At 46.2% G+C, this 16,192-nt stretch overlaps 2 protein-coding genes across 2 annotated transcripts in view; one reads left to right on the plus strand and one right to left on the minus strand.

Moving 5' to 3' along the window:
* Positions 1-12,064, plus strand: part of FOXK2 (forkhead box K2) — a 53,165-nt gene extending 41,101 nt beyond the window's left edge. Inside the window, exon 9 of the mRNA XM_055575462.1 lies at positions 8,829-12,064. Coding sequence (XP_055431437.1) covers positions 8,829-9,025 — 197 coding nt within the window. The 3' untranslated portion in view covers positions 9,026-12,064. The remainder of the gene's footprint in view (positions 1-8,828) is intronic.
* The window catches only part of WDR45B (WD repeat domain 45B), a 62,620-nt gene that overhangs the window by 14,777 nt on the left and 31,651 nt on the right, over positions 1-16,192 (minus strand). Inside the window, exon 10 of the mRNA XM_055575465.1 lies at positions 11,711-11,843. Coding sequence (XP_055431440.1) covers positions 11,711-11,843 — 133 coding nt within the window. The remainder of the gene's footprint in view (positions 1-11,710; positions 11,844-16,192) is intronic.

The raw sequence follows: 16,192 nt of genomic DNA on the forward strand, positions 1-16,192 counted from the left end.
ACCTAAGGAGTTTAAAAAACTGAGTGCCCCTTTCACATATTTAAATTGGTATCTAAAATTTTTCTTCATAAATTTAATAAGCAAGGAATTAAATTTTCCACTATTAAAAATACTGATGTTTAATTTTTATTACTACTATTTTTCACTGCATATTGCAGCTTGCAGGAGCTTAGTTCCCTGACCAGAGATTGAACCCTCTCCCTTAGCAGTGAAAGCACAAAGTTCTAACCACTGGACCACCAGGGAATTCCCATTACTGATGTTTTAAAATAACACATCATTCTTTTAAATGTGCTGGCTCTGAATACTGTCCTGATTTGATACCCACTTTTCCCATGTGGCTCAGCTGGTAAAGAATCCACCTGCAATGTGGGAGACCTGGATTCGATCCCTGGGTTGAGAAGATCCCTGGAGAAGGGAAAGGCTACCCACTCCAGTATTCTGGCCTGGAGAATTCTGTGGGCTGTATAGTCCATGAGGTCACAAAGAGGTGGACACGACTGAGCGGCTTTCACTTTTCACTTCACCCATATATCGGCACACAGATAGGCAGGCTCACGCATCCTCATGGCTAAGTCCCATGCCCCCCACAGATTTTGTGCTAATGCCATATTCTTTATGATTGAATGTCATTTACTGAGTATGTCTTTTCTCTGCAACAGCAAAATGTAGAAACATTAAAGATTTAATTATCTGTGACTATAAGGATTCACTTATCAATTGTTGTAACTGAGGAATTGATCAAAACCAAAATTCAGTTCAGTTCAGTTGCTCAGTTGTGTCCAACTCTTTGCGACCCCATGGACTGCAGCATGCCACACCTCCCTGTCCATCACCAACTCCCAGAGTTCACTCAGACTCATGTCCATTGACTCGGTGATGCCATCCAACCATCTCATCCTCTATGGTCCCCTTCTCCCCCCGCCTCCAATCCTTCCCAGCATCAGGGTCTTTTCAAATGAGTCAGTTCTTCGCATCAGGTTGCCAAAGTATTGGAGTTTCAGCTTCAGCATCAGTCCTTCCAAAACCAAAATTTTAATTCTTTAGAAATTGTATTTTGGAATTCCCTTGCAGTTTAGTGGCCGGGACTCTGAGCTTTCACTGCTGAGGGAGCAGGTCCAGTCCCTGGTTGGGGAACTAAGATTCTGTAAGCCGCACGGCATGGTCAAATAAATCCATTTATTCATTCATTCATTTTTAGTAAAGATGCATTTCTCAGTACATCTGGGCTTTAAAGAAAACCAAACAATTATTATACTGATCATCGCTGCTGGCAACAGGAAGCAAAGTGCTGGGTCAGCCCTCACAGACCTTGTTCCTACTTAGAAGAAGGAAGGATAGAAGAAATGCTGAAACTCCTTCCAGCTTTAGTCATCTTTCAGCAAAAACTATTTTAAATTATCTGTTAGTGGGAAATTTTATTGGTTCTCCGTCAGTTTAGTCTCAGTCTTTTACTTAGAAATCACTTGGTCCAGAAGAGTTTGCTACCTAGTCAGTAGTAATTCGGGTTCACAGTGCCAGTGTTTCCACTCTTCCTTTGTTTCAGGCTCCATCTTGACATTTTCATTCCCAGAACCAGCACAGTTGAGTGGCTTTAGAGAGAGCGGCTGTTAAGAAAGGGGAAGAGGGAGGAGGTGGCAGATCAGCTTTAGGAAGATTGTGTGGGCAAGTGGAGATGGTGGGTTTCCTGAAAACTGGTGTTGGGTGGATGCTGTGTGACCCAGCTGTGGCCTCTTTTACTCTTGGAAATCACTCTTGAGAAAGGGAAGTAGTGCCTGTTACTAATGAATTTTGAAAATCAGAAGGTTTGATATTTCAACTTTTTATTGTGGGAAATGACAGACATTCTGGAAATCAGGTCATAGCCAACCTTGTTCATATTCCCCACCTGCCCTGTCTGCTCCCACCCAGGTATGTCATTCCCTGTTTGAGCATGCATCTCTAAAAGATAAGAACTCTCTTTTAATACATAAGCACAATACCATTATTATAGTTTTAAAAATAAATTCTTTTCTTCTTAGGATTCAAATCATATGTACTTTTTAAAAATTGTGGTAAAATATACATGCAGAATTTACCATTTTAAAGTATGCAGTTCAGTGGCATTAAGTACATTGACAATATTTTGAAGACATCACCTCTAACTAGTTGAAAAGCGTTTTCATCACCCCAAAGGAAACCTCATACCTGTTAAGCAGTTACTCCTCACTCCCCACTTGCCTTCGTCCCTAGTAACCACTAATCTACTTTGTCTCTGGATTTACCTGTGCTGGATATTTCCTATAAATGGAATCATAAGAACTGTGGCTTGTGTTAACTGGCCTCTCTAATGTTTTGAGGTCCATGCATGTTGCAGTGTGCCGTCGGTCCATCATTCCCAGCTGAATGTTTCCATTTTGTTTACTCATTCATCAGTTGGTGGGCATTTGGGTTGTTTCCACCTTCTGGCTATTTGGAATAATGCTATGGCATTTGTGTAAAGTATTGGTTTGAATCCTTGTTTTCATTTCTTTTGGGTGTATACCTAGGAGTGAAATTGCTGAGTTATATGGTAAATCTGTGTTTACTTTATTGAGTAGCCATCAAACTGATTTCCACAACAGGCACAGCAATTTAACATTCCATCCTCAATGATGTATAAGGGTTCTATTTTTCATTCTCACTTGATGTTTTCTCCTTTTATTTTTGATCATGGTCATCTTAATTGTGGTTTTGATTTGCATTTCCTTCGTGACTGATGATGTTGAGCATCTTTTCATGTGCTCGTTGGTTATAGCATCTTTGAAGAAATGTCTGAATCCTTACACTATTTTTTTCTAAAGTGGCTTGTTTGTCTTTGTTGTTGAGTTATAGGAACTCTTTATATATTCTAGATACTAGGTCCTGATCAGATACAGGTATCCCCTGCTATCATCCAAAAGTAGAGAGTTCCCATGAAACCTGAGAACATGTCTAGCTAACGGATGTACAGAATGAGTCAAGATAGAGCAGAAATGCTCACAGACACAGTTCAAAGCTCTGCTGTCTTGATGCTGAGATGGAGTGTGGTTCCTGGGGAGGAGTTTGGCAGTGCCACTCACTGCTTGGGGTGCTGCTGCCTCTAACGGCAGAAACAAAGTGGTAAAAACAAGTGTAAACATTGCTTGCTGCAAAACAAGTGGTAAACATTATTTTTGCTTTTCCCCTTTCTCCATAGAAGTGAAAATCCTCTTTAGATTTCTTTCCATTAGCGAAAATGGTTAGTGATGTTGTTATTGCATAAAAGCAAAGTGGCATAAAGGAAACTTTTACAGAAGGGTGTAGGGAGGATACTTGTATATGATTTGCAAATATTTCCTTCCATTCAGTGAGTTTGTCTTTTCACTTTCTTGGTAGTATCTTTAATGCACACAAGTTTTTAAGTTTGATTAAGTCAGTTTCTTTTCCCTTTCGTTACTTGTGCTTTTGGTGAGAAGAATTCATTGCCAGACCTTAGGTCATGAAGACTTACACCTTCCCCTGTGTTTTCTTCTACTAAGAGTTTTATAGTTTAGCTCTTACATTCAGATCTTTGATCTATTTTGAGTTAATTCTTGTATCTCATGCAAGCGCCTGTTTTTATATTTTGCATGTGGAGATCCAGTTTTCCCAGGACCACTTGTTGTAGAGACTGTTGTTTCCCCGTTAAATGGTCTTGGCTCCGCTGCTGAAAATCAGTTGACCTCCGATGTATGAGTTTATCTCTGCTGGTTCTCTTTCATTGATTTGTGTGTCTGTCCTTATGCCATAATCACAGTTTTGACTGCTGTAGCTTGGTAGGAAGTTTTGGGGTCAGGAATTATGAATTTTAAGATCGGCTTTTCCAATTCTGGGGGGAAATATTGGAATTTTGATAGGATTGCATTAAATCTGTAGATTGCTTTGGGTACTATTGCCATCTTAACAGTATTAAGTTCCCTCATCCTTGAGCATGAAATATCTGTCCATAATTATTTAGGTCTTCTTTAATTTCTTCAACAGTGCTTTATAATTTTCACTATAGAAGTCCTACAGTGTTGAAGTCTTGGTTAAAATTCTTCCTATTTCTTTTTAATGTTTTTCTAAATGGAATTGTTTTCATAATTTTCTTTTGAGATTGTTAATTGCTACTGTATAGAAATACAACTGATTTTTTTGCATGTTGATCTTGTACCCTGCACAGGGTTTTCTTTATGTGGATTTGTTAGAATTTCTATATATAAAGATTACATCACCTGCCAGTAGAGGTAGTTTTACTTCCTTTCTCATCTGGATGCCTTTTATCTCCCTTTCCTGCCCAGCTGCCCGTAGGACTTCCCGTACAGTGTGGATTAGTGTTGGCAAATGAGCATCCTTGATTTTGAGAGAAGCATCCAGTCTCTCAGCATTGACGCTGTCTAACTGTGGGTTACCATACATGTTATTATATTGTCCTTTAGTCTATCAAAACAGTGTATTCTGTTAGTTGATTTTATATGTTGAACCACCCTTTCATTTCTGGGATAAATCTCACTTGGTGATGGGGTGTGATCCTTTTAATATGCTATTGGATTCAGTTTGCTAGTATTTAGTTTGAGGATATTTATATCCGTATTCATCAGGGATATTGGTTTGAGTTTTCCATACGGTCTTTGGCTGGCTTTGGTATCTGGTAGTGCTGGCCTCGTAGAATGAATTTGGAAGTCAGGCTCAGGCCATTGTGTATTGGAACCTCTTCTTGGCACTTTCTGGGGCCAGTCATGCTGCTCCAAAAAACCCAACATGCTGTGGTCACTTCTCAGCCTCTTCTGCACTGGACCACAATTCTGGTCACAGATATTCAGTCCAACTTTGTGGAGAGTCTGCTGCCCTTGACCTCCAGCTTGTGGGGTGGTGGTCTTGGGAAGAAAGGAGTCTTTACCCTGCTGACAGTGTTCCCCTGTGACCAGCATTTCACTCGTCATCCTAAAGAGCCTCTGCTATGCTCACAGGTACTGTTCCCGTCTCACAAAAACTGGCCCTGGCCGGCCTCCAGCCTGTGCTTCGCTGGGTCCAGGTCCTGGTGCTGAGGAAGCAAAAGCATTTTGTGGAAACCTGGGCTGTCTGCCCAGTGGTGTGCTCTTTGAACTCCCCCCGGCCTCCTCCTCCGGGAACCACGTGTAGGCTGTGGTTGCAGCAGGCAGGATGCCCACTGGGCCAGCATGGCCTTCTGCTGGTGCACGGGCAGGAGCTGCCTAGACTTGGGCCAGGACTTGGGGGCGCAGCCAGGTTAGCACTGAGGCAGCATCACCTCCAGGGCAATATTCTGCCTCTCCCTGCAGCACCCGCCCCGTGTGAAGCTGCTGCTTGGCAGGACCCCTGGGAGGTGGTCCCACACACGCACTTGAGTCTCCGTACTTGGATGCAATGTTTGCCGATTTCTTGCAGATCAACCCAAGTTGGCACTGCGCTTTTACAGTCCTTTGCGGGCTTGTGCAGAGCAGCAAGGTATTTGAGTTCGGCATGCTGGCTCCCAGTAGAGCAGGATGTGGTAGCGCCCATCTCCTTGTTTCAGCTCCTGCTTTGAACATGTGTCTTTCCCACTTTTCTTTCTTTTTTAAAATTATTTTATCTTTGGCTGCGTTGGGTCTTTGTTGCTGCCTGGGCTTCTCTCTAGTTACTACGAATGGTGACCGCTCTCTGGTTATGGTGTGCTGGCTTCTCTTTGCTGTGGTGACTTGTTGCAGAGCACGGGCTCCAGGGAGTGGGCTTCAGTAATGGTGGTGCACAGGCTTAGCTGCCCCACGGCACGTGGGCTCTTCCCGAAGCAGGGATCGAACTGGTGTCTTCTGCATTGCCGGGCAGGTTGACTACTGGACCATCAGGAAGCCCCCACTGCTGCTGAGGGCTGTGTGTCCCATGTGTTGTGCTTCCTGGTAGAGGTTTTGCTATTTAAAGCGGGCTCCCGGCCTGGTTCTGAGAAGGCCTGGGGTGTTCTAGGCACAAAGGTTGTGATGTGCCTCATGGGGAAAATACAGGCATGAGTTCCGTGTTAATGGATAAACAGTATAAGTTAAGTTGTCTTTAATCAAAAAACACATAAGACAGGGTATGTGTCGATCAGCTGACAAGCCCCACCCTGTGTTCCCCCTGAGACAGTGGCTCGGCAGCCGCCAGCCTGATGTCCTGTCTGGTCTGGCTCAGCTCGGGGCTCTGATCGACTCACAGCTATGTCAGGCACCTCTCAGGAGCAGCGGTGCTGGGCTGTAGCAGGAAACGTGTCTATGAGTTACACTCAGACAGGAGTGGAGCCTCTGCTTGAGTGGGGAGGGCATCCCAGGACACAGCCAGGGAACCAAGCAGGACAGTGGACAGGCAGGGAGACCCACAGGGCCAGGCCTGCTGCGGGAAGCAGGCACGCTGGGGGCCAGTGACAAAGAGAGGTGTTTTGGGGGTGGGTGTTCACAGCCACAACAAGGCTGCAGAGGACCGGCCTGGAGGCTGCGCCACCATCCAGGTTGTAGCTGCTGGCCTCTGCCTGTATGCGGACTATGCTAATGGATGGGTGGGGAGCGTGGGGGCTCAGGACGGTGCCTGGTGTCCGCTTGAAAGGTGACCCTGGAGTTGAGTCCCCCTCCTGCTGAGGCACCACGTGACTGAGGGCCAGGCACCCCAACAGAAACACAGTGCCCCTCCTGCCGGGTGGGCGCCCGTGTGGCCTCACAGGGGAGAGGCTCAGTGTAGTGCATCATCACAGCCGCCCTCCCACCCTTAGAAAAGGAAGCCTGTCTTTCCAGGCAGTTGCCTTGAGCTCTGGTTATTGCCGCCATGGGCACAGGGAGGGCACGTTTTGATGCTTGGTGCTCACGGAGGGGCGGAGAGGTGGGATGAGTCTGGCTGTGAGGCGGGCTCTCGGCCCAGGCCTCAGTCCCAGGCCCACACCTGCGGTTCACCAGTGTGGTTATGGTTGTGCTGTTTCTCCAGCGACTCATTTGGGTTGGATGTGGAGTCCTGGGGCAACACTGCGTATTTAGGTGGCATCCCACCTGCTCGCTGGGCCTAAGTGCCCCTTTTGCCGTCTTCCTTCTGAGACTTCTCTGCCCACTCTCAGGCTCCCTTACTGCCCAGGTCCTTTCTTTTCCTGTTACCTTTCCTAAGGGTTTGCAGATCAGTTAGTGGAAGACCCTGCTCAGCATGGCCTAGGAACCACACTCTGCCTGCTTGAGAATCTGGGCCCCGGGCCCCACCTACAGCCATGCCTCCCATAGAGCAGGCCTTGCTGCCCTGCCCTGCCGCACCAGCCTGTTCTTCCAGTCACATAATTTTTTAGGCTTTGACCATTTGTCCTGGCCTACCATTAACTTCATTCTGCTCCGAACCATTGCTATAGCCTCCTGAAATGGCATTTTTATTCAAGCCAGAATTCTGTGGGACGTCTCCCAAACTCGCCAGGGCTCTGTGTCTCCACCACGGACTGCGGCAGAGAAGTGTGTGTCCTGCTGGAGGAACCCAGGCTTCGTTGCAGTGCTGCCTCCGCACCACACAGGTCCTTGTTCTTGAAAGTGACACAGCGGTCATTCTCAAGAGATGACAGTGGAGATGGCCAGAAGCCCCATGTTAACCAGGTCCAGCTGCCAGTCCCTTTGTTCCCTGAAGACATGATCATATGAATTTTCCTATACAAAAGCGTACTGGGAATTTAATTGGAATGGTGTTGAATCTGGAAAGGAGGGTGGGGGCACTGGAGTCCTGGCAGTGTTGGAACTCCCCTTTCTTTGACCTCAGTGTGTGTTCTGTGGCTTCCCATCTGTTTCATTTTGCAAACTGCCCCCTACCCTGTCTCTTCACTTAGCTTCAAGTTCCATTTCTTGGGAGGAAATTCTGTAGTCCCCCTGTGCTAGCTAAAGCAATATATTAGAATACCTAGAGTCATAAAGCTTGGTACAAACCCCTTATGCTTAGAGCTCTTACGCAGCATGTAGAGCAAACTATCAGGAGCTGCTACAGCATTAACATCAAGTTACCAGCATCAGGGAGGCGGGGCAGCACACGTCACTGCTGGGACCCGGGCATACTCCTGAGCTGAGGCCGCTGTTCCAGGGTCTTTGTGTGCAGATCATTCTCCATCTGGCCACCTGCTGCCATGGTCCTAAGCCTCCCTTGGGGCCCGAAGGGACTGGGTAGGGGGGCAGGGGTCTTCCTGGACAGGATGCTGCCTCTCCAGGTCGCTCCTCCAGCACACACCCTGCCTCACCCCCACCCCCGCTGTGGTAAATAGCCCAGGCCCAGTCTGCCTTCCCACTTGGAGAAAGAGCACTTGTGGTGTGGGATGACCTTCTTCGGTTCATCCCTTGTGGTTTGGTTATGCAGAGCATGAGGCAGGCGTGATCAGTGGTGGTGGAGGCCCTTGTGCCAGCAGGAGTCCAGGAGGAGGAAGGGCCTCTCGGTGATGAAGACCAGAGAGAGGATGGGCTTGGGTGGAGGGGTGTGGGGAAGCCAGCCTAGGGCTCGCTGGAGATCCCTCCCGTGACAGGCTTGGAGCAGGTATGTGGCTCAGATGCAGGCTTAGCTTGCTACACCCCAGTCCCCTCCTGGGCTCGGGCCCTGCATCGAGGAGAAGCCAGCAGCAGCCCCTTGGCCACAGCACTAAAGCCATCTGCTGTGTCCTGCCTCTGCCTCCCGTCGTCCACTCTCCCCCCTTCCCACTTCAGCAAGGCAGCCCACTATTGGAAGCATTAAACAGATGCTGTGCATTCATAGAAAGACTCACTGTTCACACAGTTAGCATGTGGTGGGGTTTCTGATCCCCAGGGGCCTGGCAGGGACAAGCGTCCACCCAGACGCATGGGCTCTGACTCACTGTCTCTCCGCAGCAGCAGCGAGTCCCCTGCACATGCTGGCGACACATGCATCCGCCTCCGCCTCCCTGCCCACCAAGCGCCAGAACGGTGACCCAGCAGAGCAGCCGGAGCTGAAGCGGGTCAAGACGGAAGACAGCGAGGGTCTCGTCATCGCCCTGAGTGTGGACGCGCCGCAGGCTGCCATGCGGGAGAAGGGCGTCCAGAACTAGCGGCCGGGAGAGCATTTCTCACTTTAACGTCAACTCTGTGGTGCCAAAAGGAGACACTGCCTCTCACCGACGCTCGGAGCGTGTTCCCTCGGTGGGTAGAGGGCCCTGCGGTTGGACTTCACCTCAGCACTGGAAACACAAACCCAGGTGGCCTTAAAACTCCTTAAGTTAAAAGACTGAAGTCACCCCTGAACATCAGAACCACAAACAGCAAAGCCGGGCTCCGGCAGTGTCTCCCCGCCCAGCGTTCAGCTCAGCTCCCAGTAGAGACTCACGGTCCTTCCCAGGGAGGACACGCCCGGTGCGAGCAGACCTGCTGGGCCTGGGCCGGAGCCACCCCACCGCCCGCTGCCAGTAGACAAGACAGTATTTTGTTGTTCACATGTGGAATTAGAATATTTTGAGGTGTACTTTCTTTCTTTACAAAATAATGGGGTCTTTGACATTTCAGATCACTCCATTTCTACTCTGGAAATTTTGGAATCACACAGGACCTTTTGTGTGGATTTCATTTGGGGAGAAGCAGAAGCGTAGTTTTGTTTGTTTCTGTTGTTTGTTTTCAGCCTATGGAATGATTTACTTTTGTCTGTCTTGTTTAAGTCAGATGGAACTACTTGACATCTGCAGATTTCCCACGTTAGAGCAGTTACCTGATGAATTTAATCCTCTATTTCCACGTGTAGGACGGACATACAGACGGACACCCCGTGGGCCACTTGTAACCCTGACGGAAAGCGCTGCCAGGCTCCTGGAGCTGCACTTACCCATTTCTCTTTCTTGCTACTTTTTGTTGTTGTTTCTTTGTGTTGACTTTGTCCCTGGCATAATTTTCCACTCTAAGTAAAACAAGTCTCCTACGTATTGTGTATGTTTAAAACGACAGAACTGTTACTTCGTCATTTGGAAAAAAGATTCAGTCTTTTATCACACACCTTTTTCAAGCAAAGGTCACAGAGTTCTCCGTGACACGTTCACTGTTTTAGGTGCCGTCCCCAGCTCTCGGCATCGTCCAACCAGCCGGCCGCACCGTGATGTTGTGGTTGCCCACTCACGGCAGAAGCAGCTGCTGGGGTGAAGCAGAAGCTGCCTGTTAACGCAAGGGTCTTGGAAGCAGGCACCCTCCGTCCGGTAAGCGTTGGAAACACCTAGGTTGCTTTTTGATTTGTAATAGGAAATTCCCCTCAACCTTTTAGAACTGAATCTAATACTAGCTGATTTCTCTCCTATAAAAAATAAAAGCGAGAGAAAAGGAAACAAAGGTGAGAGAATGAAAAGTCGGAGGCCCGCTTGGCCTCAGCCTGCGTTCCTCTGGAAGAAAGCCACTCACCTTTCCAGAGGTTTCTGGGGTCAGAGCTGAGCAGCATGCAAACAGAAAGAGGGCTCTGGCCTTATTGTGAATTTTTAAATGTCATCATCATAACATTATTTATTTAAATGTAGTTATTTTGGTATTTAATTTTTTTTAAAGAGAGAAAAAAAAAAAACCCCTGTATTTTCCTGGTGGAATGAAATGGCTCAGAATGGTATATTTAGGCAATTTTAAAACATTTATTATTTACCTAAAGACCAAATATGATAAATCTGTTCTAAGTATTGTGTGTCAATCCACGGTATGGAGCTGTCGCAATGTTACTGCAGATTATGCATATTAAAATTATGAAATTACTGCACACTAGCTGGATTTATAACTCAGCCATTTAAAAAAATAAAAACAAAACCATCATGTGAATGAGACCACGTGTGTGACAGTAGCAAAGTCTCACTTGCAGACTGAAGCACGGACGGACCAGAGCACCTCAGGGCAGCAGTCCGCATCTCCCAGGCACTTCACAGATGCCTTGGAATGTATGTTTTTATTTGTCTTTTTACACAGAAGGTTTGCGATTTGAAAAATAATTCAGGTGTGATGTGTCCTGTTGTGGGGTCGGGTCACTCCACTGAGTGCTCCAGACCTGTCAGTCATGGGCCACTGCAGCCCCCTGGCCGTGGGCTCTGGGGAGGTGAGTGGACACGACCGCCTTGGTAGGGAGGCGGCTCGGGCGGCACTAAGCAGGTGCCTCGCGTGTGGCCCAGGAGACGCAGCTCCACCACCATCCTGAAAGGCCAGGTAGACTTTCCCTGTGTAAGCCCAGTCTATCAGTTGATTATTTCTGAGCCTAAAATGTCGACTTTTTGGGTTTGGAGGGATTGATTTCTGCTGGGTTTATAGGTAAGAAAAGTACCGTGTTCTCAAATCTAAAGGGAGAAGGATAGTGTTTGCTTCTGGGAGCTAAAGCATGTCTTTTTCAAAGGCGAGGCGTTCTCTTTCCTTTTTCCTGCTGTCTTGGCTCATTCATTGGCACATAGATATTTAAGAATATCATGGAAAAGGCAGGGGGAAAAAACATAGATTAACAAACTGCCGTGTCCTGGGCAGTTTTTAAAATGTTAGAATTTAGCCGTGAATCCCCTTCGACACCTGGGAGTCACTGGGCTTGTGCCCGTGGCCCCACTTGGTGCCCGTGCTGCGCCAGCAGTCACAGGGCACTGCCCTCCCACCCAGTAGCCACTGGTGGCTCCTACAGGTGTCATTTCAGCAGGTCTCTGCTTTGACCTTTGCCAAACTTCTGAGCTCCTTCAGGGACGACAAACTTCATTTCAGCAGCTTTGCCCCGAACCAGACAAAAATACAAAAAGGAAACTCACATGTGATCCAAGTGATGTGGCGTATCCCAAGGTGTCCGTGCATGATTTGGGGTTGATCTTCCTCTCGTGTCAGTAGAGTCTCCACTCAGACAGTTGAGCTCCTTAAATGCATCACCCCTCACATCGTCCTCTCCTAGAACAACAGAGTAGGCGAGGCCACGGTCGGAAGGGGGCGGGCGTGTCAGGACTTGGGATTTCTGTGCTATGTGACTACAAGGAGACAAGTGACAATCTTCAAGTCCTAACCTCCACTATTCTAGAAAGGATAGTGGTGATTTGTGTGCAAAGGTTTGAAATTTTAAAAGTACCAAGTTCCTGAAATTCAATAAAATATTTTTATTAATTTTAATTGAATACAGAGTATCATTGTCCTTTTGATAAGCTTAAGCAGGCACTGCTTTTTTATATCTCTTTTCCGAGCACGCCACGGGCCTAGGTGGCACTGGAGCGCCTGTGCCAAGACACTGCTGACAGCAGCAGAGCAGGCGCCTTGCCTCCACCGGGGAGAGGGGGCACCGAGTGTCTGCGTGGCAAAGGGAGTTGGGTCACAGGCAGTGCCAACAAAGTCCTGCTGGCTTTTATCCATCCTGTTGGAGTTTTAAAACTAACTTTGAGGTTATGGTGTAGCTGCCATTTCTTCTGATTTGCTCCTGAGCCTGATATACATTCTCCCGTGAGATGGAAACTGTGTCTAAATTTAGAGGCACATGGGTGCTCCAGTCTGCAAGTCACTGTTAGCACTGACACTGTCCAGCTACTGAAGAGTCTGTGGCACAGACTGCTGACGTCCTAAGGGGTGGGAGGAGGAGGAGGAATCCTGAAATGGCGCCACAGAGGCCTCTGGGAGATAACTGAAGCTCAAGGACGGAGTTCACAGGGAGTTTTGTTCTTGACATTCATGTCCTAATGTAAAAACAGTTATATTAGCATAAAAGAACTGCTCCTCGTGTACTGACTCTCTTTCCTAACTAACAGAAGCATCCCTAAATATTTTTCGGATCTTTTGTCCATGTTGTATTAATGGATGCTTTAGGATGTGTTAGGTCTTACCTCCCGCTTCTCACTCAGGAAAAGCTACTCCAATAGTTATTAGGATCACCTTGTTGAAGTTAAACTGAGTCAAATAAGAGGGGACAGGTATCTTAGAGAATAACCTACCTTTACCCAAGGAAAAGATGTTGTAAGGGACTTACTGGTGGTCTCACCTGGCTGAGACTCCCAGTGCAGGGGGCCTGGCTTCTTTCCTGGTTTGGTCCCACATGGCATAACTAAGCTCGCATGCCACAACTAAGACCCAGCGCAGCCAAATTAATTCCATACTTTTTAAGGAAGATGTTGAAGGAAGCCTTTAGGTATAGAAAACAATTCAGTTAACTGATAAAAGAGTTTCTTCATGTAGCAAAAGCCAAGCTATTGTGAGGAGGCCCACATTTAGGCCATATTTTGTCGTAAGGAAGACACTGGGGGGCATTCCCTGGCTCCCAGTGGTTAGGACTCCACGCTTCCACTGCCAGGGGCACAGGTTCCATCTCTCATCACTGAGCTGAGATCCTGCATGCAGTGTGGCACAGCCCAGGCAGGAGAAAGAAAGGCAGGCGTTGGGGCGCGTCATGACCCTGCGTCTGGTCACCATATGGTGAGTTGAGGCCTAAGCCTGGGAGGGGAGAGACTCCGTGGATGGAGTGGCTTACATGGTGGCGCAGGTCTTCATGGAACACTGTGCTAACTTGACTCGTCTCTTGCAACCTCTCCCTCCACGTTTATGTGCACAGCAGTACGAAATGAGATTTTAACACGGGTCTCAGGTGACCTCTGATGAGGCACAAAATTTCTGATTTTAGAAATGTCCTGAGGTCCCACACTCTGCCCTATGTCTCAACCATTAGCTGAATAAATAAAGCATCTATCATATCTATTCTCTGAAAAAAGAAACAGCAGGAGTATTAAAACTGTAAGAACAACCAGTGTGGTGACTGTTTTCTTGAATTTTTCTTCCCTCTTGTATCTCCTAGTGTCAACTTCCAGGACAGCCTGAATGTAAGAGCTGCATCTCAGGAATGAACAGAATACCCAAGAGAAGCCCTCTCCCCATGAGGAAAGCGGGGACCCCTGTGGGACATGGGGAGGGGAGTCACAAAACTACACTTGTAAGCAGTAGCCCTGGAGACACTGAGGATTCAAAAGAGGAACTAGGCAAGGGGACTTCTTTCTAGTCCAAAGAAGGTCAGGGAGAGAGGAGGGTAGAAATACTTATCTTTGGCCCCAAGAAGTGTACACCATCACACACAGGCTAAAGCCTGAACTTTTTAGCCAAAGGCCAGAAAAGGGGGTACGTGGGAGACAGGACATTAGAGGAAGACTCCCTAGGGCTAGGTATGGCATTCTGGGCTCACCCTCAGCTGCACATGCCTGGAATTGACCTTGAGGAAGCAAAGCAAAAGCTTCATTAATTGAACAAACTCCCATAAAGATTGGCCCCAGATACCACTGCAGAGCTTGGCAAACAACTAACCCCAAACTACAGCCTACAGAGGGCAGGTCAGCCTGTTTAGTCTGAATCTAGCTAGGTTATTTGCCTGCTTAGAAAAAAAAAAAAAAAAGATGCTGCATTCACTAGAGGATTTAAACAGGACTCAGATTCATAAAATGAACAATGTCCAGAATGCACAAAATCTCTTTATGCCAGGAAAATCTCTTAAGGGGAAAGAAAGTTAACATGTCAGTTGAAGTATGTTGGAATAATTGGAAAAGGACATTAGCTTTCTATGGCTTTAATTATTGTAACCAAACTCCATGAAGTAGAGGCAGATGCTCTTGAAATGAACCAAGAGCTATAGAACTTAAAAAATAACAAAAAAATAATAACATAAAAAATCCAGTGGATCAACAGAAAGATGCTTGGAAACAAACCTTAGGCTCAGGGACCTGTGGGATAATATAAAGAGATCTAATATACGCTGGCTTAGTGAATTTCCAGTAAGAGGAGGAAGACATTAATGTTTAAAACAAATATTTTTTAAATTGATGCCTGAAAATGTCCCAAATATAATTCTAAAGATTCACAGAGTTTCAAATACGATATACCCAAAGAAAAACCCTGTCAAGGCATTACCAGTGGCTATGAAACAAGACATTTTGTCTGGAAAGCAGCCATAGAAAAGTGACTGGTGGCATACAGAGTAACAACAGTCTGAATACAAATTTCTCATCAGGAACCATGGAGGCCATAGGCCTAGAAAATTTTCAAAGGGCTGAAAGTAACTGTCAATCCAGAATATTATATCCATAGAAACTATCAGGAGTGCAGATTAAAAGATATTCTTAGATGAAAGAAAACTGAGAGAATTCCTAACCTGTAGAGACGCTCAAAAGGAAATGCTAAATGACGTTCTTCAGGCAAAAAGTAATAGCAGAGAGAAACCTTGGAACTTCAGGAATGAAGGAAGAGATCAACAGAAATGGTAAATATTTGGGGAAATAAAATAGTTTTTCTTCTTAAATTCTTTAAAATATCCTAACTTTCCAATGTAAAAGTTTTAACATTGTCAGGGTTCTCAGTGTATATACATAATATGTATCGACAAAAGTACAGTATAAAGGAGGAAGGCCAAGGTCTACACATCCCTACGTTTCCGTCTTGAAATGGTGAAACGTTCTGCAGTAGACCGGAAAGGAGCTTTGCGTGCCATAGCCACCGGTGCAATCACTGGTAACAAAGATACAGGAGAAATCCAACAGGCAAATTAAAATCGAACGCTCAATTTCTCTTAGGGAGAGAACAGGAAACCAAGGTGGAGGGGACAAGCAAAAAAACAATATGGTAGGATCTTATCAATAATTACATTAAATATAAACAGTCTAAGCATACTCAGAGTGTCAGTTGGATCAAAAAGACCCAACTTACTTTAAATAATATGAATAGGTTAAAAGTAAAAGGATATAAGAAATAAATCCTGCAAACATTCAAAAGAAAGTTGGACTATATTAATGTCCAAGCAGAACTCAGGACAATTACACGTGAAGGACACTGCATAATGGTACAAGGTCACCGTGCCAAGATGTACAACAGCCCTAAGGTTCCAAGCGCCCAACAACGGTCTCAAATGAAGCAGGGACTTTGGCTTCTGGTTCCATGGAGCTGGGAAGTCGTCACTCCATCCATCCTAACACACAAATTGCACAACAGCCTGAGAATCAACAACTCATCTCAGATCTAAGGGAGGTGAGGATGCAGGGCAAACCACTAGCCCCAAGATTAGAAAGAAGAGAAAATACAAGCGTGGAGACTGAGAGTCCGAGTGTTGCAACAAAGGAACCAGCATGACACAACAGACCCAAAGTAGCCAGATAAGTAAATAAACAAAAAAAAAATTTTTTTTTTTTACAAAAAATTTTTTAATGGCAAGAATTGACTAAAAGGAAAACAATTCATACAGATGGAGCAAACATCAGAACCAGATGTGACAGGGTGTTGGTGTTAGC

The sequence above is a fragment of the Bubalus kerabau genome, chromosome 4 (genome assembly GCF_029407905.1).
Source record: "Bubalus kerabau isolate K-KA32 ecotype Philippines breed swamp buffalo chromosome 4, PCC_UOA_SB_1v2, whole genome shotgun sequence".
In the NCBI taxonomy this organism is placed as follows: Eukaryota; Metazoa; Chordata; class Mammalia; order Artiodactyla; family Bovidae; genus Bubalus; species Bubalus kerabau.